At 59.8% G+C, this 27626-nt stretch overlaps 1 protein-coding gene across 6 annotated transcripts in view; it reads right to left on the bottom strand.

Moving 5' to 3' along the window:
- The window catches only part of MYRF (myelin regulatory factor), a 33639-nt gene extending 6898 nt beyond the window's left edge, over nt 1-26741 (bottom strand). The window contains exons 1-20 of one of the 6 annotated variants that reach the window (XM_074336477.1): nt 26548-26741; nt 13947-14034; nt 13474-13737; nt 11044-11105; nt 9809-10079; nt 8576-8826; nt 8360-8483; nt 6436-6631; nt 5026-5102; nt 4731-4841; nt 4231-4321; nt 3679-3879; nt 3281-3392; nt 2589-2698; nt 1714-1874; nt 1570-1642; nt 1206-1294; nt 879-947; nt 368-448; nt 104-192 (exon numbers count right to left, since the gene is read on the bottom strand). In XM_074336477.1, the coding sequence (XP_074192578.1) occupies nt 104-192; nt 368-448; nt 879-947; nt 1206-1294; nt 1570-1642; nt 1714-1874; nt 2589-2698; nt 3281-3392; nt 3679-3879; nt 4231-4321; nt 4731-4841; nt 5026-5102; nt 6436-6631; nt 8360-8483; nt 8576-8826; nt 9809-10079; nt 11044-11105; nt 13474-13737; nt 13947-14034; nt 26548-26593 (2566 nt within the window). In that variant the 5' untranslated portion in view covers nt 26594-26741. Of the gene's footprint in view, nt 1-103; nt 193-367; nt 449-878; nt 948-1205; nt 1295-1569; nt 1643-1713; nt 1875-2588; nt 2699-3280; nt 3393-3678; nt 3880-4230; nt 4322-4730; nt 4842-5025; nt 5103-6435; nt 6632-8359; nt 8484-8575; nt 8827-9808; nt 10080-10779; nt 10935-11043; nt 11106-13473; nt 13738-13946; nt 14035-26547 lie in introns of those variants that run through there. The other 5 variants (XM_074336478.1, XM_074336479.1, XM_074336483.1 and 2 more) reach the window with 5 other exon arrangements.
- Between the last annotated feature and the right edge of the window lie 885 nt (nt 26742-27626).

Genomic DNA, 27626 nt, shown 5'->3' with positions numbered 1-27626 from the left:
AGCCAGAGGCTGTATGAGCCAGAGGCAGGCAGCAGAGTCCCCATCCCAGAACACAGCCACCTCGCCCCCATCCCATCCCTCCAGACACACCCCAGGCACGCACCCAGCAGCAAAGAGGGCTGTGTGCCTGGCAGCCCAGTAGTCACAGGGGACTGTCGGAGCTGAGTGGTCCCAAAGCTCTGGCTGGACCTGCTGGGGAATGGTGGGCTGAGCTCAGAGGAGCTGGGAGAGTCTGAGGAGGGAGGCCTGGGAGTCCCAGAGAAGCAAGAGGGGCAGGAGGAGGTGGACAGGGAACGTGGAAAGGAGGCAGGAAGAAGGGTGGCAGGAGCCAGAGGTAGGAGGGATGGGGCTTGGTATAGACACGTACCATGGGCACATGGCCTCACTCCCCCCAGGGGTCTGGGGCCGGAGCAGGGCCAGAAGACAGGAAGTGGACACGGCAAAAGAGCTAAGGAGCAGCAGAGAGGTAAAGGGGCGAAAGAGATGCAGGGAAGGAGAGAGAAGACACAGTCAGACATGGCCCCAGATGCTGAGGCTGACAGTGGGCAGACAGAGCCCAAGGTCCCATCCTAGCCCTTCTTTGCCCCAACCCCCAGCCCAGCTTGGACCCCTCATATGCCCCTGACTCTCAGAGGCCCACTACCTGGAGACACTGAGTAGGTCAGAGAGAAACATCGGCTTCTGCAGGAACTGGAAAGCAGTTGCCCCCTTCCAGGGAGACTCTCCCACCCACCCCCACAAATCCCCAGCAGGCTGACATCCCGAGGTGGAATCCCCTTTAGAGGGACAGCCTCTGTGGCTCCTCTGACCCTGGGCTGCCCATCAAAGCCCCACCTGGCCTGGCGGCTCAGCCGGGGGCCAGGCCTCCAGAGACGTACCCATCTGTTTCTACCAGGTCTTCCTCAGTGCGCAGGCTCAGCACGTACAGTGTGGACATGGACACCACGCTGGGAACCGCAGAAAACGGCCACAGTTAGAGCTGGTGCCACTGTCCAGCACCCTCTCTCTAGGGCAGGGCCTGGGCTCCCAGGTGAAGCCTGGAAAGGGTCTCTCAGCCCCAGTGGGATGAGACATAATGAGGCAGCCCACCTTCCCCAAGACCTCAGGGGCTCTCCCGTGCCACGTCTTCCTCTTCCCCCAGGCCTGGGTCTGTGGGCAGCTCGACTCCCCCAGCCAGCCACCCCAGAGCCTGCGGGGCAATTCACCTGAAGGCCATGACCACCACCAGGGCAATGATGGTTCCCTGCAGGAAACGCTGGCTGATGCAGGCCTGGTCTGGGACCACAGACGATGGCTGAGGACCACGAGATAAAAGGGGGAGAAGCAGAAAAGGACCAGACTTAGGGAGCCCATGGTCTCACCCACTGTGGGCTCTGATGGAGGCGGGGGTGTCAAGGACTGCTCATTCCCGTGAGGGCAGGGGGAGAAGAAGGAGAAACGAGGCAGGGAGGGCTAGAGAGTCTGGACTGGAAGGGAAGAGCTTGAAGTGAGCCTGGAGAGAGGCAAGCTGTAAAGGGAGGGGATATGGAGGCCCCAGTCAACCTGCCTCCCACCCCTGCCCACCCTCACCTTGCTGGCCACCTTGGGGGGCCTTTTCTTGTGGGGGACACTGCCTGACCGGCTGAACTGGCTCCCTGTGTGGCTACAGCAAGAAGAACAGGGTGAGAGATGCCTCTGGGAAGGGTCTTGCCCTCCCCTACCCCGCGCCCCCACCTGAAGGCGCCTGAGCTGCCGGTGGACTTGAGGCTGTCCAGTCGCCGCAGTTTGGCCAGTTTGTGGCTCCAGCGCTCCAGCTCATCAATGCGTGTCTCCAGGTTGTCGGTCAGCTTGCATAGCTCCTTTACAGCACCCACATTCTCCATGAAGATGCGCTCCTGCCATGGGCAATGGGCAATGTGGAGGGCATGGCCCGCCCCTGGGAGCCCCAGGCTACAGGCCCGGCGGGGAGCCTCTGAGCCTCCACACCCAGGCTAGCCTCTCCTCCAGCCCAGCCTCAGCGCTCATGGCTCCCTATGCCTGCCTCCAAACAGCATCCCCACCCCTGCACCTTGGCTCAGGCCATCCTGCCTGCCTGGACAGCCCTTCCCAGCCCGTCAGCATGCCTTGTCTCCCAGGGGCTCCCACCGTCCAATCGTCCCCCTCTCGTGCACATGGTGTCTCAGACTTCAGCACTGCACTATTCATCTGAGGCCAAAACATACTACATGCTTCTTGGAGCCCAGCCTCACCGCCAGGTACATTACAAACACCATCCTTACAATAAACCACGTGTTTGAGCTTTGCATTTGCCACATGAGCATGTCTCAGCAGTTACTACTGTTACTCGCCTTCTGCAGGGGAGAAAAATGACCTTCGGAGATGTTCCTCTTGCCCTTGATCACACAACCATAGAGTGGCCAAGTCCCCACCTTCCCCTTGAAGGCTCACCCCCTTCCCTGTAGGGTGGGAGGGGGCCCTGGAGGCAGCCTGAGAGAAGATTGGGCTGCCCCTTCCCTTTGCACTTCAGGGTCCCCAGTCTCTAAGGAGGGGTGAGTGCCCTCCAGCTAGCCTGCCCCTTCAGCTCCCTCTGGTTCTCCCTCAGCACAGACCTTGTTCACCACCAGGAAGTTTTCTATGGTTTTCCCATTCGCAAAGACCACATCTCCAGTGTCCTTTACGGCTTCAGGCAGGATCTCCTTCACCTCCTGGGCGATGACACCTGGGGAGGGACAAGCCAAGTGTGTATGTGGGGGGAATGACTACCCACAGTATCTAATTTAAGGAGGGGACAGGGGCTAAAGGGCGGAGTTCTGAGGGCTAGAGATCTGAGTTCCACGGAGCCTTGAAGCATGAAGCAGGGGGCTCCCGCGGACAGTGGACAAGTGTTCACGGGTTGTATTTCCAGGAGTCAAGGTGAGGGCTTCCTTAAGCTGCGAGGAGGGGCAGATTTCTGGAAGTAAGGATCCCAGGGAAAGGGGGCAGTGATCCAGGAGGATTAAGGCAGGATTCGTCCAAGGGGAAGAGGGGCAAGGATTCCTGGCCACGAATCCCGGACTTGCAGTGTTAAGGGGCGAGGTACCGGGACCTCGGGAGGAGCCATTTCCCAGGGTCTGAGAGACGGGACCTCTCCTGCGCAGGGATCCAGAGGATGGAGGTACAGGAGTCAAGGGGAGGGGTTCCTGGGAGGAGGGGTTCCAGAGGACAGGGGACCAGGGGACCAGGGGACGGGGGCGGAGTTCCTGAAGGCCGAGGTTACTGGCTTCCCGAACTCCAGCCCAAGTCCGTGCAGGCCGGTCCCTACCCGTCTCTGGCGCCGCGGCCTCGATGCCGGCTGTGGCGGCAAACTCCGGCTTGTATCTGTAGTGCACCAGCCGCATGCGCGAGATCCTCTTCAGCTGCTCCGTGGTGTCCACCTGCGCAGAAGTCACCACCGAGACTGAACCCCTCCTCTCCTGGCCCGTCTGGAGCGGGCCCCAGGGCCCAGGACGGCGACAGCCCGGAGGTTGCAGTGTGGCGGGGAGACCCTGCTACCGAGATTCCTTGATCCAGACCTTCCAGGGCCAGCCTCCTCCTCCGCCTTCCCCTTAAGCACCCCACTTCCTTCGGGGCCGGCCCATACAAACCCCGCCCCGGGCCCACCCCTAGCACGAGCCCCTCCCATTCGTAGCTCAGTTGTCCCCGCCCACAGCCCCAACCCACCTCCTGCACGTGCTCCTTGGCCCGCAGGTCCGAGGGGTGCATGAGCGAGCCCATGACCTTGACGTTGCCGTGCACGACCAGCGCCTCATCGGGCCTGTCGGTGTTGATGCCCACACGGCCATGGTGGAAGACAGTGTCGGGCACCTGCGCCCGCTGCCACAGCACGTCGCTGTCGCTCTCAAACTGACCTGGGTTGGAGGCCTAGCGCGAATTGAGGTTGGATAGATCAGTCCTGGGGGATGGGAAACCTGCAGCCACCCCTTCAGCTCCAGCCAGGGCTCCTCACCCCACCATGCCCAATTTTAACTGTCCCTCCCATCGTGGCAACTTTCAGTCACTTGTGAGATCTCAAGGCTCTGTCCACCTCCACACTTTACTGTGGAGACACTGAGGCCCAGAGAGGGTGGGAGCCTTGCCCAACGCCACACAGCCAGTGCCCAGCAGACTCAGCACTCCCGCCCTGACTCCCCAGTACCCGCACATTTCTCCCGGGTGCTGTTTCTCCCAGCTCTGGGGAGGGTTCTCAAGCCCTTGGGGGGAGATGGCCCTCACCCGCACGATGATGCGCTCCGAGATCTGGGCAGCCAGCGTGTAGTTCTGGTTCTGTGCATGGGCTTGGAGGGCCACCACCAGCATGAAGTACCTGGGGCACAGGAGGTCTTAGAGGCACCCACGGTCCTGCCCCACCTGCTTCTGCCCACCCGTCCACCCCGTCACCCTTCCCAGGTCAGAGGCACACTGAACAAAACTGCCCACCGGGTCATCTCCCCCAGGCTTCCAGAACATCCCATCCTACAGAGGAGGAACCAGAGTCTCCACTAGGGGGCAGAAGTTCCCCAGTGCGCACAGTTAGGCAGTCACAGAGCTGTTCCTTAATCCAGAAGCGGAGCTGCTCTCATCCTTAAATTAGTTAAGGGCTCTGAGTTTTGGGTTCCTCATCATAGAATGGGTCACTATGTAGGACTCTGCCTGGTGTGCTACACCGGATGGCATCTTCCTGCCCCTCCTCCTCATAAATGGAGGGACCCAGGTCAGGGATCTACTCTGCTCACCTCTGGTCAGGGTTGGGTTTGCCCTTCTTACGCATGTTGTTGGCGGTGGTCTCGCTGAAGTGCAAGCGCCCCACAGTCACCTTTGTGACCTGCTCAGGGGGCAGACTGACCCTGCAGAGGAGGGGCAAGGTGCTCAGGGGCGGGGACAAGGGTGGTGGAGAGCCAGGCCAAAGTGGGGCACCCAGGTGTGGGCGGTGGACATTGTGGGTGGCTGCCTGGCCCCCTCAGCTCCCAAACCAGCTCCAGGGTCAGGCCTCCTCCCAAGTACCACCCACCCAAGGGGTCAGACACTCACGTGACAGGGTTGAAGGGCCGCTTGCTTCGGTCTGACTGAGACTGCTCGATGTTGATGGACTGGTTCAGGGCCTCCAGCTAGAGGAAGAGCAGAGCCCAGGGGTACCTCAGGGTTTGGCTCCCCACCTGGTCCTGTCCCCCTTCAGCCTCTCAGCCCAGGCCTGGCCCAGCTGGAGCTTATGAGGAAACGGGGGACACTGCCCTCCCCTCAGCCTCACTTCCCCATAAACACAGGTACCTTCTCCTAAAAGCCACATGCCCCACAGCCCCACACCCATACGTCTGCGTGCATGCATGAGCACACACGCTCCAGTCACCCTCACAGCCCCCAACTCTGGGCACCTCCCCCCAAACTGGTCTCTACAAACACTCACTCCCAGCCCGCTTCCCGTACCCATGTGCCCTCAACCCCTCCAAGGGCACTGGCTGAGCCATGCCAACAATCGGGGCCCAACTCAAGACACTGAAAGAGACACACCCAGCCATGCCCTCAGGGAGCTCATGGGCTCAAAATCAACATCCACTAAGGTTGTGTGGGGAAGGGGGTTATAGGGGAGGGGCCTCTAAGTCAAGATGGGCTTCAGAGCAGGTGTCCGAGAGGACCGCAGCAGAGTGGACAGTGAAAGTCAAGGAGCTGTCAGCCAGGAGAGGAGGAATGGAATGGGCGGTCGGAGGGCATCCCAGAGAAAGGAAGCCACAAGGAAGACAGAACTATGAATGGGCACAAGCGGTCCTGGGCACAGCAAATGGCAGGGCTGGAGAGAAAGGCTGGGCCCCAAAGGCCTTTGTGGGCTAATCTGCGAAGTCAGGGCTTTGCCAGGAGGGCACTGGGGGCCTTGGGAGAATGGGGAGTGTCGTGCCCACGCGTGTCTCATATGGAACTCGAGTCAGGAGTCAGAGTGGAAGCTGCTGTGGACATTGAGATGAGGAGAGGATGATGACCTCGTCAGGTGAGAGGCAGAGGGGAGGAGAGGAGGGGAAACAGGGCCTGGTGCATGATGGTGCAAGTGGGGGGGGGGGCCTGGTGCAAGTGGGCCCCTGGTTTATGGCTTGGGTGACCAGGGCCCTGTAGCCCTATTCCTGAGAGGGGAGCCCAAGTTTGCAGGGAGTTCATTTGGGGATGTGGAGCTGAGGTGGCTGACAGAGCTGTCAGGAGAGGGGTCTTAGCTGGGTACCCAGACTTAGGGTCACAGGGTGGAGACAGGAAGAAGGAGCATGAGCGAGAAGAGTGCTGAGGAGCAGGATGGTTAAGGGGCAGCACGGGGAGAGAAGGCAGGAATAGTGGGGCAGGGGGTGGACTTGGCCACGAGGAGTTTCCTCAAGATACACTCACTTCGTTTGGGGGTCTTTTAATGCCCCTAAGCCTTCCTGGCCCTCCTGCCGCCCCTCCTTGCCAAGTCCCCAAACCTGCCTTCACTCCATGCAGCTTCAGGTAGAAGCAGTCAAGGGGCTTGAGGCCTTCGGGAGTCTTGACGTACTTGGGCTCGCCCAGCATGCCAATGTACACAGTCACCTGGAAGTGGTTCTTCTTCTGGCACACGAAGGCATCGTCACCCACCGAAAAGTTGAAACCCTTGTCGGCGTCCACACGGTAGGTGAGCATGGGCCTGGGGGCAGGGGAGGGCACTCACCGGAGTCCTCAAAGCCAAGCCTGGAACGTCAGTCCCCACCACATCTGTGTGCCAATTTCCTACCCTGAACCCCCCCCATCACAGGGTTGCCCCCACTTCTCAGAAATGGAAACTGAGTCCCCGGAGGATTTGGGCTCAGGTCCGCCATCTCAGCCACTATTCTTTCCTCTACATGCCTGGGACCATCCTGCCCTGGAGAAGCGGAGGTAGAGCAAGACACTTGAAGCCCAGCAGATGGGAGGGAATCGCTGAGGAGGGGGCTTGACAGCCCCTCAGCACTCTTGGCTCCTTCCCAGAATGCTGCCTGAAGCCCCCTCCCTCATGGGAGATGGGGTTAGAGGGGATGGTCTGTGGAGCCTCACTGTGCTTGACAGCTGGTTGCCATGGATACGGTGGAACCAGGCGCCAGCTCTGAGCTGGCCCAGCCCCTGCCCACCGGCTCACTCAAGCCCCCAAACATTCTCATTCTGACTCCTCCATATGCCCAGGGGGGCGGGGGGGACAGGGGCACTCTGGGAAGCTAAACTCAGCCTCAGTTTGCTCATCTGTTGCTGGGAAAGTGTTCCAAGTCTGGACCCTTTGAGGGATCTCCAGGTGTCAGAAAAGGGAGCAATTACTGGCCCGCTCTCACCCAGGTCCCCAGGCACAAGCAGTGCCCCTGATGCCTGGTGCCTGCCTGGAGGAAGCTGGGCAGAGAGAATGTTTCCAAACTGAGGGAAGAGGACTTTGGGCCTGGCTAACATTTACAGGAAAGCCTGGGACTAACCGCGTCTCTCTGCCGAGGCTCCACCCACATGCCTGCCCTAGAGGAACACCCAGGAAATGCCTGGGCCACACTGGGGGCCTCAGCTGGCAGCTTCCTGGCCTCGGGACCTGGAGTGGCAAGGCTGGCCAAATAAGTGTAGGAGTAAGACTGGGAGTCCTTGCCAGTCCATAGCGGCTGGACCCTCCCAAGGCCTCCCCTGACCCTTGCTGGGCCTCAAGGGACCCTTCAGCCCCCACAGTAGCTGAAGCCCCCAGCTCTGAGGGCTTTGGGCTAAGAATCCCATAGAATCTCAGGTGTCCAGCTCCAGGAGGCTGGTCTCAGCTGTGAGAGCGTCCAAGGCTAGCCTCGCAGCCCAGGCCTGGTGTGTGTCCGGGTGAGTTGAAGGAAGCCATGCCCTTACCCCTCACTGGCTTTCTGCAGGAGTGAGGGGAGTGGTCCCATAGAGCACCTGGCCAGGCCAGGAAGCTGAATCCAGGTGGGTGTTGAGGAAGGGCTAGGAATGCCAGGCAGCCTCTGACCCAGTCCTCCCCCCACTTGGCCTCCCTTCCAGGGAGCGGGCTGCTGGAAGGGCCCTGCTGACTCTCAGCTTCCTGCTACCTTCCTGGAATGCAGAGGAGGTGGAGGGGAAGGAGGAGCCAGAAAACACCCATCCACACACTTCTCCCTGACTTGGCCCCCACCAGCCCCTCCCTCCCTGGCAGATACCCCCTTCTGGAAGGAGGCCTTGGGCTGGTCCAGGAGTCAGGAACCCTGAGCAGGGCAGAGCGAGGACTGGCGCTCAGGGTTCCTGACTCCTGGGCCAGCCGGCCTGTCTGCTTCTATGTACAAGGGCCACCTTGTGCCCAGTGTGCTCCCAGGCTCTCCCAGGACCATGATGCCAGGGCTGGGGGGCCCTGGCTGGCTGAGCAGGAGAGGGGGGAGCAGCAGAGATCACTTACAGCTCCTTGTAATTTGCATCGTACAGAGTCGCCCACTTGCTCTGCTGGTGTGGTTGCCACTTGATGGACTGGTAGTTGGGGTCCAGGTAGGAGCCACTGAGGCTGTCACTATCCTGCAGGAGACCTGGAGGGAGGGAACGCCTGTGAGAGCCCTGGGCCCCACGCCCCAACTTGAAGGGCTAATCCCATGTGGGGTAAAGCAGGCCAGCCACGTACCTGGTGAGGGTGCACCTGCTGGGTGCCAAGGTGGCGTCTGGACCCGGGCAATGCTGAGGGGCAAGGAGCCGGGGCCCGGTGAGAGTGGGCCCTGGGGAGGCCAGGATGGGGATGGAGCCCTAGTGGGGTGCGGAGGCAGGGCTGTCACAGTCCCAGGCTCTTGTTTGATCATTCCATTCAGCATCTGGGCATTGAGGGTGTTGGGGGGCGATTCAGAATGCTTCCTCTTCTTGGAGGGATGTGTGGGAAGCCTGGGAGGACAGAGGTGTGGGCCATGGGGGGCTGGCTCTCCCTGAGCCTGCTCCCCTTGGGCAGTGCCACCGCTCCCCTCTCTACCCTGTTTCTACAGGATGTACCCAGCCCGGCGGACACCACCTGCAGGAAGCCCACAGGCTTCACCTCCTAATGCTCCCGCATCCCTCTGTGTTGTCATTCTGTTTCTGTCACTCCTCCCTACCCCTCAAACTGTAAGATCCAGGAAGGCAGGAGCCACACCTGACTTGTTTGTCTGTGTTTCCCCGTCACACCCAAGGGTCCTGGCACACACAGTCCTCAGAATCATGCGTGGAATGAATGAGTTGGTCCCTTCCCTGGGATGGCATTCTCAGTGTCACCCAGTAGAGTGACAGCTCTCTGAACAGCAGCCTCCATGGTTAGAAACAGGCCACAGAGGGCCTGGGCCACAAAGGCAGGAAGGAGAGTTTCTTGGAAGGGGATGAAGATCTGGGGGCGCTGCACAGCACCCCTTATCCTTCTGGTTGACAGAAAGTTTTGGCAGGGGACTCTTTCCTTAAACTAAATCTTTCACGAAATCTCAATGTGTAAAACACAAAAAGACAATTCTGTGGTTGGAGTCAGAGCAGCGAGCTTGGGTCTGCACCTGGAACCTCCTCAGAAACCTGAGGACTCCACGACACAGCTGGAAACTCACTGGTGTCGGGCTTAGAGCACAGCCTGGGTTCAAATCTTAACTCTGCCCTTCCTAGGTCCATGACCTGGGCAAGCATTTCCCCTTTGTGTGGACAATGGAGGTGTGCACTTGGCCATGGCTAGAAATCCCCACCATCTAGCTGGGCACATGCAGACACATATGCTGACCCCATCCCCTGGAGTCAGAGCCTTCTGCCATTCCTGGGTTCAACCCTGTCCTCACCTCTACCTCTGTCTTGTCTGCTGTGGCCCTGATCCCCCCACCCCGTCTTCCCACACTGGGGGCATCTGCCCACGTCTTACTCGGCTCCATGTTGCTGCAACAGCTGGTGCAACATCTGGGACTGCTGGGTGTGGTGGAGATCGGGGGGCACCAGACCCTGCCCCATGGCAGCATAGGGGGGCATTGGGGGCTCAGCCTTCATGTACAGGTCCCGCTGCAGGACGGGGTAGTGAGGTGGGGGTGGCGGGGGGCCTGGCAGGTGGGCTGGAGGTGGGGGTGGGTGCTCCAGGCGGGAGGGCACTCCCACGTGGCACAGGGTTTCAGGGGTTATGGTACGCAGGAGGTGGGTGTCTGCAGGAGAAAAGGGGAGCGGGTGTTAGAGCCCTACCTCACTCGGGGCCCTGGGCATGAGCTCTCCCCTGGCCTACTTCTGCAGGGTCTCCTAATTCCCACCCCTTCCTGGGCCAGGCCTGGGGGCTGCCCGCCCACCAACCACACGTGGGAGCAAGGCTAGGCAGCCTAGAGGCTGGCTACCAGAGGACTGGGCAGGAGGCAAGCCCCAGTCCAGGGGGTGGGTAGCTTTTCACCCCATCCCAGCCAGCTCCTTCCCCTGGGCCAGGCCTGGCCCTGCTCCCTACGGGAGGCCCATCATCCACAGTTTCTCCCAAAGCTCCTCTCAGGACTGATTCTTCCTGAGCCTCAAGAAGGAGTCTTCTGAGACCCCCAGTGCCGTCCTGTGGCAGCCTCCTCCCTCTGGCAGCCCCTCTACCAGGCTCTCAGGGGCCAGCCCCCCAGCCTGAGGGGGGAGGCCCCAGCTCTCTTTGTTCCCCAGGAGGCATTCCAGAGATGTTTTTGGTAAGATAAACAGAACTCTTGACCCCTCTCTGGGCTGTGGGGAGAGGGCTGCCTGCCCAAGATCCTTCTGCTCTTGGCCACCTGGGGGCCAGAGCACCCCCGAACACCCTCCAAGGTGAGGTGGGCCTGGCAGCTGGTAAGCTGGTGAGGCCTGTGCTCAGGCTGCAGACACAGCTTTCCCCAGCCGTCCACTTACCGCCAAAGGGAGCGTCCATGATGGCGCAGGCGGGCAGGCGGGTGGCATCGCAGGCAGGGACACTTGCTCAGAGGCAGGGCCAGGCTCCCCTCCCGCCCCGTGGGGAAACAATAGCCAGCGCCAGGGAGTATTTGACCAGCGATAATCAGGGCCTGTTGGGCGGCCACGGGCCCCCTCCCTCTCTTGCTCCCTCCCTCCCCGATAAGGCCGCCCCAACCACTTGCCCAAACCCCAGAGGGGGAGGGCGGTGCCCGCTGGACTCACCATTCACCTGCTGGGGGGAGTAGGCTTCGGAGCCCGAGTCTGGGGGAGAGTCCGGCAGTGTGCTGCAGGAGAGGAGGAAGGGGGTGTTGGGAGGGCAGCTGAGCCCCTGCCTTCAAGCCACGCAGCTCCTCTGTGGGGCAGTGTCCCAGAGACCCCAAAGGCTGAGTCATCGAGGTCTCCTCACACCCACCCTGAGGAGCATTTCTCTGTACCAGCCACTTCAGGGTGCCTTCAGGGCCTGGGGCTGGGTTTTAGGTCGGGGGCCTTGGTCTCCTGCTCAGCATCCTCTCAGACCTCCTGGGAACTTGGGAGCCAGTAACCAGTGCCCCTGATGATGGCATAGGCATTAAAGGGCTCTCTCCCCAGTCTGAGGGGCCAAGTCTGCTCCTCCCTTCCTGTACCCACTGAAGCCTCCACTTCCTGGAAATGTCGGGTCCTGGTGGGCTGGGCCTGGGGAGTTTCAGCAGGTCACTGAGGGGCTGCCCCACCAGGGGCAGGTGTGGGCTAGGCAGGGAGCCAGCTCCACTGAGCCTGGGTTTATTTTTTTCTTGCAGGTTTTATCAGTGGCTTGAGCGAAAGAACAAACTCAACCCTGAGAGGTCAACACGTCCTGCGTGAACCCTGCACTCGTCCATTGAGGGGTAGGCTGTGGCCACACAGGGATCCAGCTCTCTGACCATCCCTGGTCCCCACATCTGGAGAGACTGCCCACCGCTATGCCCAGGCAGCTGCCTGAGGCAGCCAAGCCATCGTGGACACAGCCAAGGGCTGATCCTAGAGCCCTGTGCTCCGCTGGATAAGCCGCCCACCCAATCCCACAGGCTATGTGAGGATGACAGAGAAAGTGATGCGAGACTGGACTGAACTCTCACTGCAGCCCTTTGAGGGCCGGGCAGACCCGGCCTCTCCAGCTCCACACCCGTCTCCCACCTGCTCCCTGCACTTCCCTGACAGTGGCCTTGGGTTTGTCTATTGTGTCAAGGTCTTTCACACCCTCCAGTCCCTGCAATCAAACGCCCCAATCCATAGGCCCTCGTGTTCTTTCCTCATACTCTTCACAGTCCTTGATGTGGTGATTTATTGACTAATAACTTCCTCCCCAACTAGACAGCAGGAGGCACATGTCTGTCTTGTTTACCACCTAGACAGGGCCTGGCAGGGGTGGGGCAGGGAAAGGCCCAGGCCACACAGGCTCCGTGTGGCTCTGGACCAGCCCTTTCCCTAAGAAATGACCTCCGTGTGCCACTAGAATCCTGCTACAAGGAGCAGCAGAGCTTTCCTGGAAAGCCAGTTTTAGGGTTTCCCAGGAGCAGGTTAGTGGGGATGGTGGATGAACTCACACAAAGAGGTATGGGGTACAGTAGCGAGCCCCCAGTAGGTGCTCATTACATGTTAGTTCTCTTCCCTCCAACCTTCCCTTAGGGGTCTGTGGCTTAGGGATGACCTCTCAGCCTCAAGCCCTCTGTAGCTCATTCCTGGCACCCCAGCTCACCGCTACTGCCCAACCCCTATAAGTTAGGAAACAGCTACCATGCCCCCAGCACTTCCTCTGTGCTTCCTCCCTTTATTTCCACCATCACCTGAAGGGGTTCACTTTACAGAGAAGACACTGAGGCCGACCGAGGTGGTGGTTACCAAGCCAGAAGCCTGGCAATGAAGGACCCAGGGGTAGAGCCAGGCTGTCTGGGTGGTGTCTTGTTCCCAGCACTCAATTATTCTTCCCCCAGAGACAGGATCTCTACCCGTAGCTGGGGAACCCAGAATTTTCTTGAGCCCCTCTTCCCTGGAGCCTGGGCAGGGCTGGTGGCCACCTGCAACCTTTGGTTACAGCCAGGCCCAAGCTGAGCCCTTGAGTCAGGACACTGGTGTGGATTCCTCTGATGTGGGGGGAAGTGCCTGGGAGACTGGCTTGGGTTGGGGGGAACTTCAGGTACCACACCTGGACCATCAGCAATTCCCTGTGGCCACAATAAATAAAGGCTACATGCATGAGTGATGGATGGGGCTGGCACAATGCGTGGAGTTTGTGTGCACGCATGTGCGCACACGTGTATAGGCATGTACATATGTATAGGTGTGCACACATGTACAGGTGTTGCCATGAACATAAACAATCTCGGCCTCTAGTCTCAACCCCTCCTGTCCACTCTCTACACGGATCTAAGAGATTTTTCTAGCACTTACGTCAGTGCTCACCACTCTGCTGCTCAGAACCCCCCATGCTGCCCACTACCTCAGAACAAAGCCATGTGTCCCTCCTCAGCAGGCCCTAGTCCGACCCCCTTACCTGCCCACAGGGCAGCCCAATCACCACTGCCAGGCCCTGGCCAGCTCCTCCCAGGCCCTTGGTCACTGGCCCCACACCCTTCCTGCCCCCTGTGCCCCTGCATCTAACCCCCCTCCCCCACCACGCTCCCTGCCCTCACTCACCCTGGGGCATAGGGAGCCTTGGGCTCAGCCTTGATGGGGGGCCCAGAGCCCCCCAGGAAGGGTTTGGGAGCGGTGCCCATGCCATTGTTGTTGTTGCAGTTGAGCGGGGTGCTGTAGCTCGGGGGTGGGAGGGGGCCATGGCGCCCTGGGGAGGGTCCACCCCCAGGGGGGCTCAGGTGGTGGACCCCGCTGGAGCCGGGCATCACTGGCTGCCCGTGGGGGTAGGAGGCCGCACTGGCTGGAGCGGAGATGTCAGGGAAGCAGCTGTGGAGAAGGGAGGAAGCTCAGCGCCAGCCAGGACCCAGCCCCTCCCCAGACCCCCACTGGCAGGCAGGGTGCAGACTGCAGAGGGCTCAGCCACTGGCCAAGGAGGAGAAGCTGCTTTCAGAGGCGGGGCCCTGTCACACCTCCCTGTGAAAGGTGGATGCCAGAGGGGTTGCGGGTGGGGCCGAGGCTGTCCTGGGGCCACTCACAGGTCGGTGGCATCCTCCTTGCTGATGTACTCCTCCAGGATACTGGTGTCTATGTTGGAGGGCTCCAGGGCTCCATTGATGTCGTGGCCTGCAGGGGAGGGGCAGATGTCAGCTGGGGAGGGGTGCAGCTCCTAGGCCTCTGGGCCCAGCCCTCCAACTCTCCCCAGGCTGGACCTTCCAAAATATACACCCCGGCCCCTCCCCATCTGTGTATCCATCCCTGTGGTCGCGGGGGGGAGGGGGGGGACACTCCTTCATCTTCCACCACCTGACACCCCTCCAGGAGGCACTGACCTCCCCCAGCTCACAAGACCACCTGGAGTCTCCAAGGAGGGGAGGGGCCCAGAGTGCAGAGCTGGGACAGACAAGCCACTTCCTGCCCTCCGGACATGAGCAAGTCCCTTCCTCTCTTCTGTAAAATGGGGGTAACTGTCCCCCTGACTTATGGGGTACCGTGAGGCGCAAACAAGGTGCCTCATTGTCAAGTGCCCACTCCTCCAGTAGTCAGTTCCAGATAGCCCAGCTGGTGGGTACCCAGAAGCCATGTGGCCTGGCTAGGGTGGACCATACATCCTGGGGGAGCCTCCTGCACCCCAGGCCCAGCTGCAGATGGAGAGGGACTGGGGATCAGAATCAGGAATGCCCAGCGCAGACTACCCTGATTGCATATGCCCATCACCCCATAATGGGGTTGGGGAGCTTAGCCCTGGTTTTGAAGCAGCGAGAGGCCCAGAGAGGTAAGGGCTTGCCCTAGCTTTACTAAGGGGAAATAATGGCGGCCTGGGCTCTGCTCCTCCACCCGCCCTCTCCGGGGCTGTCCTCACTGGCCCCAGCCCCACGGAGGGGAGGTGCTCACAGAAAAGGCGGCCCAGTGATCCTGGGCATCAGTGGGGAGGACAGGGGGAGGTGTTGGCCCTTCCCCTCCCAGGGTCACCTTGCAGGGGGAGCGGGAGGGCGGGGTGATAAGGGGGCTGACGTGGGAGATGCGTCAACCCCGATAATGAAGGACGGCCCCACCCACTGTTGACCTGGGCTGGCCAGTCCACTGAGGCAGAAGACACCCTCCCGCAGGCCCCTGGAGACTGAGTCTGGAGTCTTCACTTCATGCCCCCTCCCTCCCCTGGCGAGCCCTGAGAACAAAGCTCTGACAGGACCAGGAACAAGTCCTGGCTCACCGACTCCCTGCTGTGTGACACTGGGCAGGTCATATACTTCTCTGAACCTCAGTCTCCTCATTACTAAAATGGGGACATGAATAGGTAACGCTTTACAGGGTCATTTTGAGCATGAAACAAGTTAAGGTATGTAAGGTGCTGGGCACAGAGTGGATGCTCAGCAAACAGAGTGGCTGTCCTCACCTCCCAGTCCCCAGAGCCCTGGGGTCCCCAGGAGCCCCCCGCCCAGGCCCCTTCCTGGCCCGTGGCCAGAATTTCAAGAATGCTGAGCCCTGCTTAGGTGATTAATGAGTGGCTAAGCTCTCCTAGGAGTCACGCGATGCCCGGGACAGGCCCTCCTGCTGTCCCCACCCCTGGCTCACCCAGACGGGAACAAGGGACACCCACCAAGCACCGCCAATGGCCATTTAGGGTCCCATATAGTCAGGGCAAGAAGAGCTTCTCAAGCCAGGAATGACCAGTCTGCATGCGGAGGTTCTAGAACTCCCGTCTATGCTCTGGCCCCCGCCCCATCCTTCCCTGTTAACCAAAGGCCCCATTTATTGAGCGCCTACTGTGTGTTTGGCACTTTTGGAGCCAAGTACATGAATAATCATGGGAGTTTATTATATGCAAGGCATCCTGCAGCTCTTCATGTGCAGTGTGACGCTTACTCCTCCCAACCTGTAAGGGTGAGATGGTGAGATGGTGAGATGGTGAGATGACGGTGACAGCGGCTCATGCTGATTGAATGCCTGCCAGGCCCTCCCTATTCTAAGTGCTTTGCAGGTTTACCTCCCAATCACCCCTGCAGACGTGGTCTCATTAGCATCATTCCCTTTGTTAAGACAGGTCAAGTCTCTTGCCCAAGGAAACACAGCAAGGAGAAGTCAAACCCAGGTGCAGGGGCCTGACAACAACGGGAAAGGTGTGGTTGGTGGTCACTGAGACTTCCCCGCCATCCTGGGCTGCCCTACCCATTGGGCCGGGAGGTTCCTGAGGGAGGATCAAACACAAGAGATGGGGAGGGAAGGGGTACTGGAGCGTCACCCCCACCCTGGCCGCTGATGCTGCAGGTTTTCCAGACTGAACTTGGAATCTACAATGAATGATGGGGTGATGGAGTCATGGTGTTGCTATTTATAACAGGCTAGGCCCCCCCTCCCTCCCCCTCCTCCCCTGGCCAGGAGTGTTCCTAATCACCCCTAATCCTCCTGCCCACCTCCCCTGGGATGGGGGGGGCCTCAGGCAGAGGCATCCTGGGAGACCCTAACGAGAACCAGATGTGGTTGGGGGAGGAGAGACCCTCCCGTGCCAGGGGCCGGGTGGACGGGAGGATGAAGGAGGGAGGAGGGAGCCACTGGGGCAGGGTGGGGGTGGGCCATTGGGTGGGAGAGAACTTTAAGGTTTGGGGGTTGGTGGGCCTCCTGAGGAACACTGACCCCACATCTTCTCCTCTGGGAGCCCTCGAGGCCTGTCTGATTTTCTCCCCACACAGCCTGGCCTATAGGGTCCAGCTACCAGGCAGATGCCCCCAGCCTGCCCCATGAACCACACTGGAGATTTCCCAAACATTCCAAGGGATAGGGTGGGGGTGGGGGCTTGTGGGAGCCCAGGGATTCCTGAGGCTGGGGCAGAGCCCCCAAGAACCCAGGAGGAAGGCAGTGCCTCTGGGCACATTCTTGGGGGTAACCCCTGCCCCACTGCTCCCCAAAGAGCCCTGCAACATCACTGAGCCAAAGACAGATACCTGCCTGCAGGAAAGTGAGTGTGTCTCCCGCTGATCCTCAAGACCTCCCGGGGAGATGGAGAAGCTGCCCAAGACCCCCACCCCCACACCAGAATGTGGCACCACCAGGTCACAAACCAGATCCCTGCCCTCCCCTGCCTTAAACTCGGCAACAACTTCCCAGCCAGGGGTGACCAGAGCCCCCCTGAGTCCAAGGCCTGGCACGGTCCGCCCCCCGCTTGCCCCCACAGCCTCCTCTCCTGCCCCAGTTCTCCCATCTGCAACTCTCCAGGCCCAGCCCTGCCTCATTACATCCCCCTCCCCCCTCCCCCCACACCTACATCAGGCCCTTTGCACATGCTCCTCCCTCTGCCGGAGAAAGCCCATTCCTACTTGCTCTTTAGGTTTCGGCTTAAACGTAAATTTCTGCAAGAGGCCATCTCTGACTCTCCCATCCTCCTGAGTGGCGGCCTCCTTTCCACTTTCTCATCAGGCTCTTTGTTCTCCTGCCTGGCACAGTCCTCATAGGTGGGTGGAGAGTCTGTCCACTGCCTGCCCACTGCCCACAGCAAACACTCACCAAATAGTCACTCTGTGCCCAGCCCCACGCTACATACTTGGTACGGCTCATGTTTAATTTTTGTAACAACCCTATGGCGTAGGTGGTTTTCTTGTTCTCCATTTTACAGATGAGGAAACTGAGGCTCCGAAAGGCTAAATGCCTTGCCATCGCTTACAGATGTGGGAGCTGGGCTGTGAGCCCCGCCCTGTCTGGGGTGAGCTCTGTCTCTCTGGGATATAAGCATCTAAGCCGATAGTAGGCATGCAATAAATGTTCATGGAATGAATGAGCAAAGTGGCAAGCGGGACACTGGAACCAGGCCTGCCTGGGTCTGGAGACCTCCGCCAGGCCGTGCAGTGGTCGGGGGGCCAGGGCTAGACACAGCCCCGCCAGGTACCATCCCTGCCCTGCTGAGCTATGCGCCCCAGCTGCTCCTCATTAATTAAGTCCTTTATTACCTGCTCTTAACAGGAGCCAGACACTGCCCCTTCCCAGGCAGGTTGGGATGGGGCTTCAGGAAGGATGCCCCCTCCTCCCCTCCTCCCCTCCGCTCCTCTCTCCTCCTCCCCTTCTGTACAGCCACCAGCTGGGCAGCCGGGGAATCGAGGAGACACGAGCCAGGTGTGGGATGAGGGTCCTCCACCCGGGACCTTCCCTTCCCCTCCTCCTGGTGCTAATGCCCACCACCACTCCCACCAGCTGTGGCCACTGGCTGAGTCTCGGCCATTGTCCTGGGGGACGGGGGAGGGTGGGGACCCAGCACAGTGGGTGGCTTGTGCCCTGCCCACACCCTCCCCCCTGCCCGTCAATGGGGCACTTGTCAATTCATGCCCCAAACATGGCGGAAATCCCGTCAGCCACGTGGCTGTGGGCAGGGCAGGCCAGGGCCTAAGGATGCTGGCCAGGCCTAGCTGCTCTGAACCTGGGGCCAACAGGGCACGGGGCCCATCCTGCCCGCCCAGTGCCCTGAGTGTCCACCCTACGTGTTAGTATCTGAGGGGCACCCTGGCTCTAAGCAATGGCAGGGGATCAGAGTGGTAGTGGTCAGGGGACTGCCCACCTGGCACCCCCATGATGCTCTAAGGCACCCCCTTCATTGCTGTGTGACCCTCGGCAAGTGACCTGCCCTCCCTGGGCCTGGCTTCCTTCTGTAACAGTGGAGCAGGAATTGTAGCATGTTCAGTGAGATGGAGAGAGAGCTCCTCACCCCTGGGAGGCCATTCCTCAATCAACATTAATTGCTCTGTTTTCATATCTCCTTTCCTGCCCAGTTCTCCCACTGTCCCCCATGCTTCTCCATCTTCCTGCATATCAGCTCCAGGGAGCCTAGAGGGGGGCTCACCTCTTCTTCTGAGCCCCTCTGGGGCATGACCAGTACACCATGCTGTTATTCTGACACATGCATGGCACAGTCTGGCCTCCAGGCCTTGGTTCTATCCATCACCCACTGCCTGTGGATAAGCCTCCTGTGACTGCCTGCCTGCCCCTGCAGCCCCTCCTCAATCACCCCAGCCACAGAGGGCCCCCAGTGCTGTGACTTGTCTCCCAATATTGACTGAGCTCATCAACATGCTCCAAACTAGTTTATACCGGGACAGGGCACAGTGAGCTATCACCTCCTTTGGTTTAAACTTTCTGTCTTTATTAATATGATCTCTGATTAACGTAACTGCTGGCTGTCCCTGCTTCAGGCTTCAACTTGTGACCAGAGCCTTCTCACTCAAAATGCCTTCAAGGTCAGATGCTTGATTTTGTAAACTATCCTTTGCATCTCTGCATCAAATCCCCAGTTAGCTTAGGGATGAATGACAAGGATGTGGCTCTTGAGTCATTGCCATCAGGCCTTAAATCTGAGCCACAGTCGTCTTTGTTCCTTCTCAACTTCTTGCTTAAAAAATGCAGACGATTCCCACATCCTGCCCACAGAGACCCATCTCCTCCAGAGGACCTGGGATCTTTAGCTACCCCTGGGCTATAGCTATGTCCTCCTCTAGTCCCCACATGGCTGCCACACGGTCCTCAGGTTGACACAAGGCTGACCTCAGCCCCAAGATGCTCCCAAGCCAGTCCAACAGAACTGAGCCCAGTAGCTGCAGCCTGGTCTCCGGGAACCCACATTAGTCCCCAAGGACCTCTGCTTTGCTCTGGGGATCCCCAGCCCCGACTCCACAGGGCTGAATTGCTCCTGGTGCCCCTAGGCCTCTCCCACAGGGACCAGGGCAGGCCAACTGGGAAAAGGCACCTCTTCACAAAGGTGGAGTAGAGACCCTAAAGCTTGTGGTGAGGGCAGGTCTCCTCTAGGGTTACCCTTGCCCAGCTGTGTTCACACACCAGCATGTCACACACGTTTGTACACAAGGGCACACTCCCAGGCACGTGCCCACTGACATGCACATGACTGTGTACATACAAATACACATATGTACACAGTGGCACATGCCTCCCACACTGACACACACATGGGCTCATCTGTTTAAACAATTATTTCCTGAGCATGGACTGTGTCACCGATAATACCAGGCTCCGGCAGATACAGTAGTAAACAAAATAGACAAAACCTCCTGCCCACATGGAGCTAACATTCTGGAGGCAGAGTCAGGTGACAAGACAGATCGCTAAAATGCATAGCCTTTTGGAAGGTGACAAATACTATGGAAAAAATAAAGCCAAGAGAGGGGGTTGGGGTGCCAGGAGAGCAGTGAGGAACTGCAATTCTCAGTAGGATGGTCAGGGTGTGCCTCAATGAGCAAAGACGTGAAGGAGGTGAGCCACACGGGTATCTGGTAAGAGCATTCCAGATGGTGGGCAGCCGGTGCAAAGGCCCTGCGGCACGAGCACGCTTGTGCGTGTTCACCTCTCAGTCCCTCACACAGACTTGTGCACGCATGCACACAAATGCTCACTGACCCAAAGGCAGGCCCAGGCCAACTCACCTCCCCATCAGCTCTAGCTGGAGCCAGATCTAACTGAGCAAACTCGGTGTCGAGACCCCAAGGCCCCTGTCAAAGGCAGCCTCCCCTCCACGCTAGTGGGGCAGAGGATGGAGATGCCTGTCCCCTGACCCCAGGCCACAGCCCCAGGAGGGAGAACCACAGAGGGACAGGAGAGCACAGGGGACTGAGAGATGAAGAGTGGAATAAGGGAAGGCCCCGAGGGACGGAGGGTCCCCAAACTCCACAGAGAGACTGAGGCTATGGGTGCGCCTTATGGGGGCTGGAGAGGTCTAAGTAGGATAAAGGGAGAACTTTCCAACCGACGCAGCCTGGAGGCAGAACAGGATGCCCCGGAGCCGCCGTCCATGGTCCACTCCAGCAGGGGCCCTGGATCCAACTGCCCCCCAACCCTGGGTTTTGCCCTTTCTTCCCCTCCCACTCCAGGCCTTGGCACTCTTGGGGTCTCCCTGCTTCTGTCACACAACCTTGACCATCTGAGTAAGGGCTCTGAGGTCCAGAGGTCAAGGGGCTGGACAGAAGTCATGTAGCACAGCCATTAGTGATGAATCAGGACCCTCAGCACCCAAGGACGAGAGGCACCTTCCCTGTCCCATTCCAGGCTGCCACCCACCTATGGCTGACTGCAGGTCAGGACGCCCAGGGTCCTGTCCCAGCTCTGCTGTGATCTCCCTGAGAAGGCTGACACATCACTTTCCTCTCCTGCCTCAGCGCCCCCTCTCAGACAGGAGGGGAGGCCACAATGCACCTCCACTGAGCTCCAGGACTCCTGGAGACAACATATGCAAAACCGCTGGGCTGGGTGCGGCAGGTATAGACAAAGGACAGCCAAGCCCCTTCCCTCTTGCCCGCCTGCCCCACCCCAAGTTCCAAATCTCTGAGGTGGTAGGCAGGGCAGGCCCAGCTGGAAGCATCAGGAACCAGGAGCAGGCCTCAGGACCAAGCAAAGCCAGACCCTAATCATGGAGCGGGGTCCCCTACAGAGAGCGTGCTCAACAAAGCTAATGGTTTCCTCTCACCCTCATCGCTAGCAGTGGCCCAGAAAGTGTGAGGGGCTTTCTCAAAGCACATAGCACCAGCCACAGGCCCCAGCCCAAGCTTGGGGGCACCGACCTACCCTGTGGACCAATAAATCCTCGGTGAGGACTTAATAGCTGCTGTGAGGCTGCTGAACTGGGCTGTGCCTGCCCCGTGTGAGCCTAATCACAACCCAGGCTGACATTTGCCACAGCACCAGGCACTGTACTAGGCCCCTCACAGGCCTCAGTTTACCTAATCCCCCAGAAACCCTGAGAGGTCGGCACTGTGACCAGTTGTACTCCCATTTTACAGAGGAGAAAATGGAGGTACAGAGGTGCGGTGATAGGCCCAGAGAAGGACCATGGGTGAGCAGCAGAGCTGGGGACAGACCCCGGCAGCAGACCCAGTGAGTGCATCAGACCATTACAGCATCCAACCCCTGCCCCCAACTGAGGGGCTATCCACACCCAGTGACAGCAGGGGCTAGAGACTCTGAGGTGGGGGAGGAGGCTCCCCCATACACACACCCAGTCTGGGAGGGAAACTGAGGTCCAGAGGAGGGAGCCTTGAGGAGGAAGAAGGTGGAACGGAAGGGCAGGCAGGCTGGGTGGGGCGGGGCCACCACGTTAATGATTCAGTTAATGATTTCTGCTCCCAGTCCTTATCAGGAGTGCAAAGTCCAAGGGCAGCAGCCAATCAGTGGCCCCGTTGGGCTGTTACCCAGCAGCCTCTGATGCCAGACCCCCCTCCCAATCTTGTAAGCCCTTGGGAGTCAGGGAATGGGGGCCAGGTCCCCAGGAGGAGGCCATTCTGCTTGGAGCGGCCTGTCTTCTCCACCTCCCCCCCAAACATCCTGCTTGGCTTTGCTTGAGACCCCTAGGCACCCTCTGCCAAGACCCCCAGAATAAGGAGCGGCCCTGCTCGTCTCCCCTGAAATGATCCCAGGCCCTCCCAGAGAGCTGGCTTCCTGGAGGGCCTCCCCTCTCCCTGTGCCTCTGTTCACATAACCATTGTTGCCTCCATATTCCCTGAGAACATTTCCTGCCCTCCTTTCCCCCAGCCCCGTGTGGCCCTGCGCTGAGTCTTGGGGACAAGGGGATGAGTCAGATCGCCCACTACTACTTCCCCTGCAGCTGGACTCAGGACCTGGGGAGGTGGGGCTAGGGCAAGAGTCCTCCCAGGGGCTCCTGGGAGACACCCCATCTCATTTCCTTGAGAGTCAGGGTTCTGGCTGTCTCCCCCATCCACCTGCTCCTTGAGTCAGATAGACAGGCTGACACGGGACACAGTGCCACCCATCACACACCCCAGCTCAGCCCCAGCCTCCCATCCAGGGTGGGCGTCCTCTGCTACAGTCATCAGGCAGTCTCCTCCTGGGGCGTCCTCCTGCCCTCAGGAGGCAGAGATGCTGGTCCCCACAGGAAGGCCACCCTCCCTGCTCTAAGTCCTGGTGGCAGGGGAGAGAGCAGGGGGGCTGGGTGTCAGCTCTAGAAAATACTGACTAACCCCCTTCTCTCAGAGCATGGGTCTTGGTCCCCGGGAAAGAAGGGTCAATACTATGCCCCTCCCCCATCCCAGAGCTGGGGGAAAGGTGGCTTTCCAACCAGCATCTTGCTACTCTAGGGGCTTGTGGGGGTCCAGCCCCCTGTGTCCAGTGTACATATTCCATATCACATAGGAGGCCATGAGTTTGTCTTTGTTTGGTGGCTTAAAAAAAAAAAAAATCACACGGGAAGCCCCATCTCTGGTCCAGTCGACCTGCCCACCCAGGAGGGGACACGACGCCAGAGAAGGGAGGTTACCAGCCCAAGCCACCCATCGAGTCTGGAAGGAGTGAAAACCCAGCCTCTAGAAGCTGCGTGGAGGTCCCCCAACCTCTCCACAGCCTTTCTAGTACCTGCTGGAAGCCCAGCTCCCCTCAGTCTCTACGGTTTCCTCCACACTTGCCTGTTTTCTGGGGGTACTGGCTGCTCACTCAAGCCCCATGTGTCTGTGCCCCTGGGGCCAGGGGTCGGCACCCTCCCCCTTCTATTTCATGCTCCTTCCCAAGGCTGAGATGAGGCCCATCAGCGCTGAAGACATCAAGACCTTCTCTGCCACCCGTTCCTGTTTTGCAGGTGAGGAAAAGGGGCCCAGAGAAGGCGAGAGCTCTGCACAGGGTCACACAGCTCTCGGTGGCCCAGCCTTCACTGGAACCTCTAAGGTCCTACTGGGATCCTCTGAAGCAGCCTTGCCTCTGTCCCTGAATGGGCTCTAGCTTGTCAAGGTGATGTGACCCTGTTACCTGCTGGGAGCCAGGGCATCCCTCCTAGAGGGTCCCCTCTCTGTAGGCCCTATGCTCACCCAGCTGGACGGCTATAGCCTCCCCTCCAGGGGATTAGCAGGGCGGTCACGGGGGCCCGGCTGTACCAGCCTCGAGGGGGCCGCCCTGTCCCAGCCTCTCACCCAAGGCCTAAAGTGCCTTAGCCAGCGGCCCACCACCCTAGGGTGGGCACAGCCTGGCCCACCACATTGGGTAGTAGCAGGGCATGTGCCTGGTGTGCCTAGAAAGTGTGCCATGTCAGACAAGGGGCCACAATGCATCCCAGAGCGGAAAGCATAGACCCTGCCTCCTATACCCACTGTCCAGAGGGAGTGACCAAGGCCGAGCGGGAAGCGGATAAGAACTCAGGCGTCCCCAGTCCTGAGTGCGAGAGCACACGTTGCTCCTACACTCCCAGGAACAACACATCCACGCGCAGATAAGCAGCTTCTGGCCCCCCGGCACTTCACATGTACACTCATGCACACACGCTGGCCCCACTGCTCCCAGGCTCTCCCTAACACCCACGCGTAGTCGCACACACCACTGCCCACCTGATTCCCTGCCAGGCTGCCCCGCCCACGTGGCCCCCAAGACCCCAGCCCTCAGCACCCACCCCACCTTCCTCCCTTCTCAGGCTCTGGGAACACTTCTCCAGTCCCTGGCTCCCTCCGGGCCCTCCTCAGCCAGCAGCTCCACACCCCCCTGCTCCCCACAGACATTCTTGAGTCTCCTCTTATCTCTCTGGAGGGAGCAGCACAGCCTCCTAGCCAGGCCCGCCAGGCCAGCCGCATGGCTGAGCTGTGGCGTCAGCCCCCACCCCCCACCCATGGGCAGGAGGGAAAGTTTGGCTCAGGAGACAGGGAGCCAGGGCCAGCCAGGCCCACCCCTCTGCCAGGGCCCAGATTCTGGGGGAGGAGGTGTGGGGATATCTTCGAGAAGCAAGGGGGCCTGGCCCACAAGTCATCCCAGGTACTAGGAGGCTCAGGGCACCCCCAAAAGAGTATCCCCCAAGCCAGGACTAGTGTGCCCTTCCTGCCTCCCCAGGGGCCTCAGCTCCCATAAGGGCCCTCAAGGGGTCCTAAAGGATGAACAGTGTCTGGGAAGAATGAGAGCCCTTAGGACCCTCAAATGGCCCAACGACCTCAGGTTAAACAATTTAATCTAGTTCAAACCTGATTTCTTGGGGTCTAGGTCAGCTGGGGTGTCCTGAATCCTGGCATGGGGAGGCCTGAGGCTTGGGGATATCCTGACCTTGGCTGCTCAGCAAGCAGGAGTGGACAGAAGCTCCCACCCGCAAGCCACAGAGAGGGAAAAACAGGCAAAGAAGGATCTTCAGCTCTCCCGCATGGGACTCCAAAGGAATCTGGGCACTGGGCTTGGAACCGGAACCCTGATTCCAGACCCTGTGGCCCCAAAGCCCCAGCACAGTGCCCCGTGGGGCAGGTTCATACTAATGGAAGGCTCTGAATCACTGAGTTCTGGGTTCTGAATGCACTGAGGAGCAGGATGTGGGCTTAGAGACTCGGAGAGGGCAGGGCAGAGGCTGGGCTCCCCAAGTTGGTGGAAAGGGGCACAAAAGGGGACAGAAGGTCTGGCTAGATGCTCCAGTGAGGGTCTAAGCAGCGCATGGGCGAGGGAGACATCAGCCTGCACCTCTGCCTCCCCCTTCCACACTCTGTCCCCTCCCTCCTGAATCCAGCACGGGTGGGGGGGGGGACACACAGCCCTGAAAGAGGGGCAGAGGTTACTCCAGAAACGGGGAGGGATGTTGGTCAGATGTGAGAGAAGACCTCCAAAACCACTGTGTGTGGGGGGCCGGGGTGGGGGGGGTGGAGGGGGCAAGTATAGAAGAAAGTATTGTAGGGTGTGTGTCGATTCCAGCCCTGACAGGGTCTTATCAGGGTCAAGGTGAGGGGGTGAGGTCACTCCGGGGCTAGGGAGCGCAGCCAGAGGAGGCAAAGCTCCAGGGACAGGTGTGGACAACAGAGCCCTTAGGAGTGTCAGAGGGCTGGAGGGATGCAGGTCATAGCTTTGGGAGGGTCCGAGAGTGGATAAGGTGGTGGCTGGCAGCAGAGTCACCAACTTCAAGGAGGTTCCAGCCCAAGGAGAGCATTCAGAGGGTATGGGGTGGGGGTGGGAGGACCCAGCCCACAGAGGAATGCTGGGGAGGGGTTCCCAGCCCCAAGTAGGAGAGGGGTAGCTGCTTCAAGGGGAATTTCAGCCTTAGGGGAGGGAGCATCCTTGCAGAAAGTGGGTGACAGTCCTGAAGGGGGTCCCAGTTTCAAGGAAGAACAGTGGCAAGGTCCCAGCTCCTAGGTGTCAGGCTGGGAGGAGGGTGGCAACCAGAAAGGCACCCAGGAGGATTGGGTCTCTAGGCAGGGGTCCCAGTCTCTAGGAGGCACTCTGGGGGCTGGGGTGCCAGCTTAAGAAGCATGGAAGATCCTAGAAAGTGTGCTGGGGGATCTGGGCCCGGAAGGGGGTCTGGACCTGGATGAGGTTCCAGAGAAGCACAGTAGAGGGTCCCCAGACTCAGGAAGTGGGAACTGCGCTGGGGATGGGAGGTGTCAGAATTTAGGTGGAGGGGGAGGGCTGCAGGTCCTGGAAGGCAAGAAGGAGGATGGAGCATGGAAGGGGACACAGCTCCGAAAGATTTGTGTGTTGGGGGACAGGGAGCCCAACTTTCGTGGCGGTGGGTAGTGACCTCCGGGAGACTCCCAGCCCGGGGAGCCAGCACTAGCAGCCTAGTGCCAGCCTAGAGGAGACGTCCCGAGGTGGAGGGGAGGTGGTCCCAACGTGGTAAAATCAGTCTTGGGTCCCAGTCCTCGGGGGTTATTCCCAGCGCGAGAGGTTAGCCGCCCCCGCCGGCCCGCGGTCCCTCACCTTCGAAGAAGCGCTGCAGCGCCTCCGTCTCGTCCACCACCTCCATGTCCGGCCTGCCCGGCGTGCACTCCGCCCCGGCCCCACTACAGCCCGGCCCGGGGGCGCGGCATCGCCGGCGCGGCCCGCGCGACAGTCCCGGCTCGGCTCCCGCTGCAGTCCCGCGGGTCCGCAGCCGCGCCCGCCCAGCGCGCGGCCCTGGCCCGGCCCCCACCCGCCCCCCGCGCCCCGCCCGCCGCGCTCAGCGCCCCCTGCCGGCCGACCCGCGCCACAGCCCCGTGGCGGGCAGCGCGGCTCCGCAGGCGGCGGTGCAGCGGGATACTTCCCGGGGCGGGGGGTCCGGGAGGCTTGGCCTCGTGCGTACAGGCTGGGCAAGGGTCCCCGTGGCTGGGGCTGGGGTCAGCTGCCACTCCCTGGCCTGCAGTCCTCGCCCTCCCCTTGGACAGGGGAAGGCAGCAGGATTCTGAATCTTAGATTTTCAGAACCAAACCTCAGAGACATCCTCTATTTCCTCTCCCCCATCTCAGCAATTATAGCAATAACTGCATTTAATGAACATTTGCTATGCGCCGGCCTGCACTGAGCACTTTACAGGAGTTATCTCGTTTAGTCCTCACAGATACCCTGCCAAGGAGACACTATCATGCACATTTTGGAGAGGAGGAAACTGAGGCTGAGTGACAGTGTATGTGCTGTGTGAGGAAGTGCTGTCCCATATAACTTCTTGTAATGATGGAAATGTCTCCTGTGTTGTCCAATATGATAGCCACTAGCGATATGTGGCTACTGAGCACTTGAAACGTGGCTCTTGAATGACCGAGGAACTGAATTTTCTATTTTATTTCATTGGAATTGGTTCAGATTTAAATAGCCATGTGTGGCTACAGTATCGGACAGCACAGGTCTGAGGGTTTCGAGGTCATTAGCGCCAAAGCCAGCATTCAGAGCCAGCTCCTGGCAGACCTGGGAAAGCGCCCTCTCGGTTCCCGCTTCCCTGTGTGGTTGCGTGAGACCTGAAGATTCTACCTCCAGGCGTGTCCTGGGTAAACCCACCACCTACGCCCCTCTGCCCCACCGGTGAA

The sequence above is a fragment of the Rhinolophus sinicus genome, linkage group LG06 (genome assembly GCF_036562045.2).
Source record: "Rhinolophus sinicus isolate RSC01 linkage group LG06, ASM3656204v1, whole genome shotgun sequence".
In the NCBI taxonomy this organism is placed as follows: Eukaryota; Metazoa; Chordata; class Mammalia; order Chiroptera; family Rhinolophidae; genus Rhinolophus; species Rhinolophus sinicus.
Note: the sequence above shows the minus strand (reverse complement) of the source record. Positions and strands in the feature narration are given on the sequence as shown.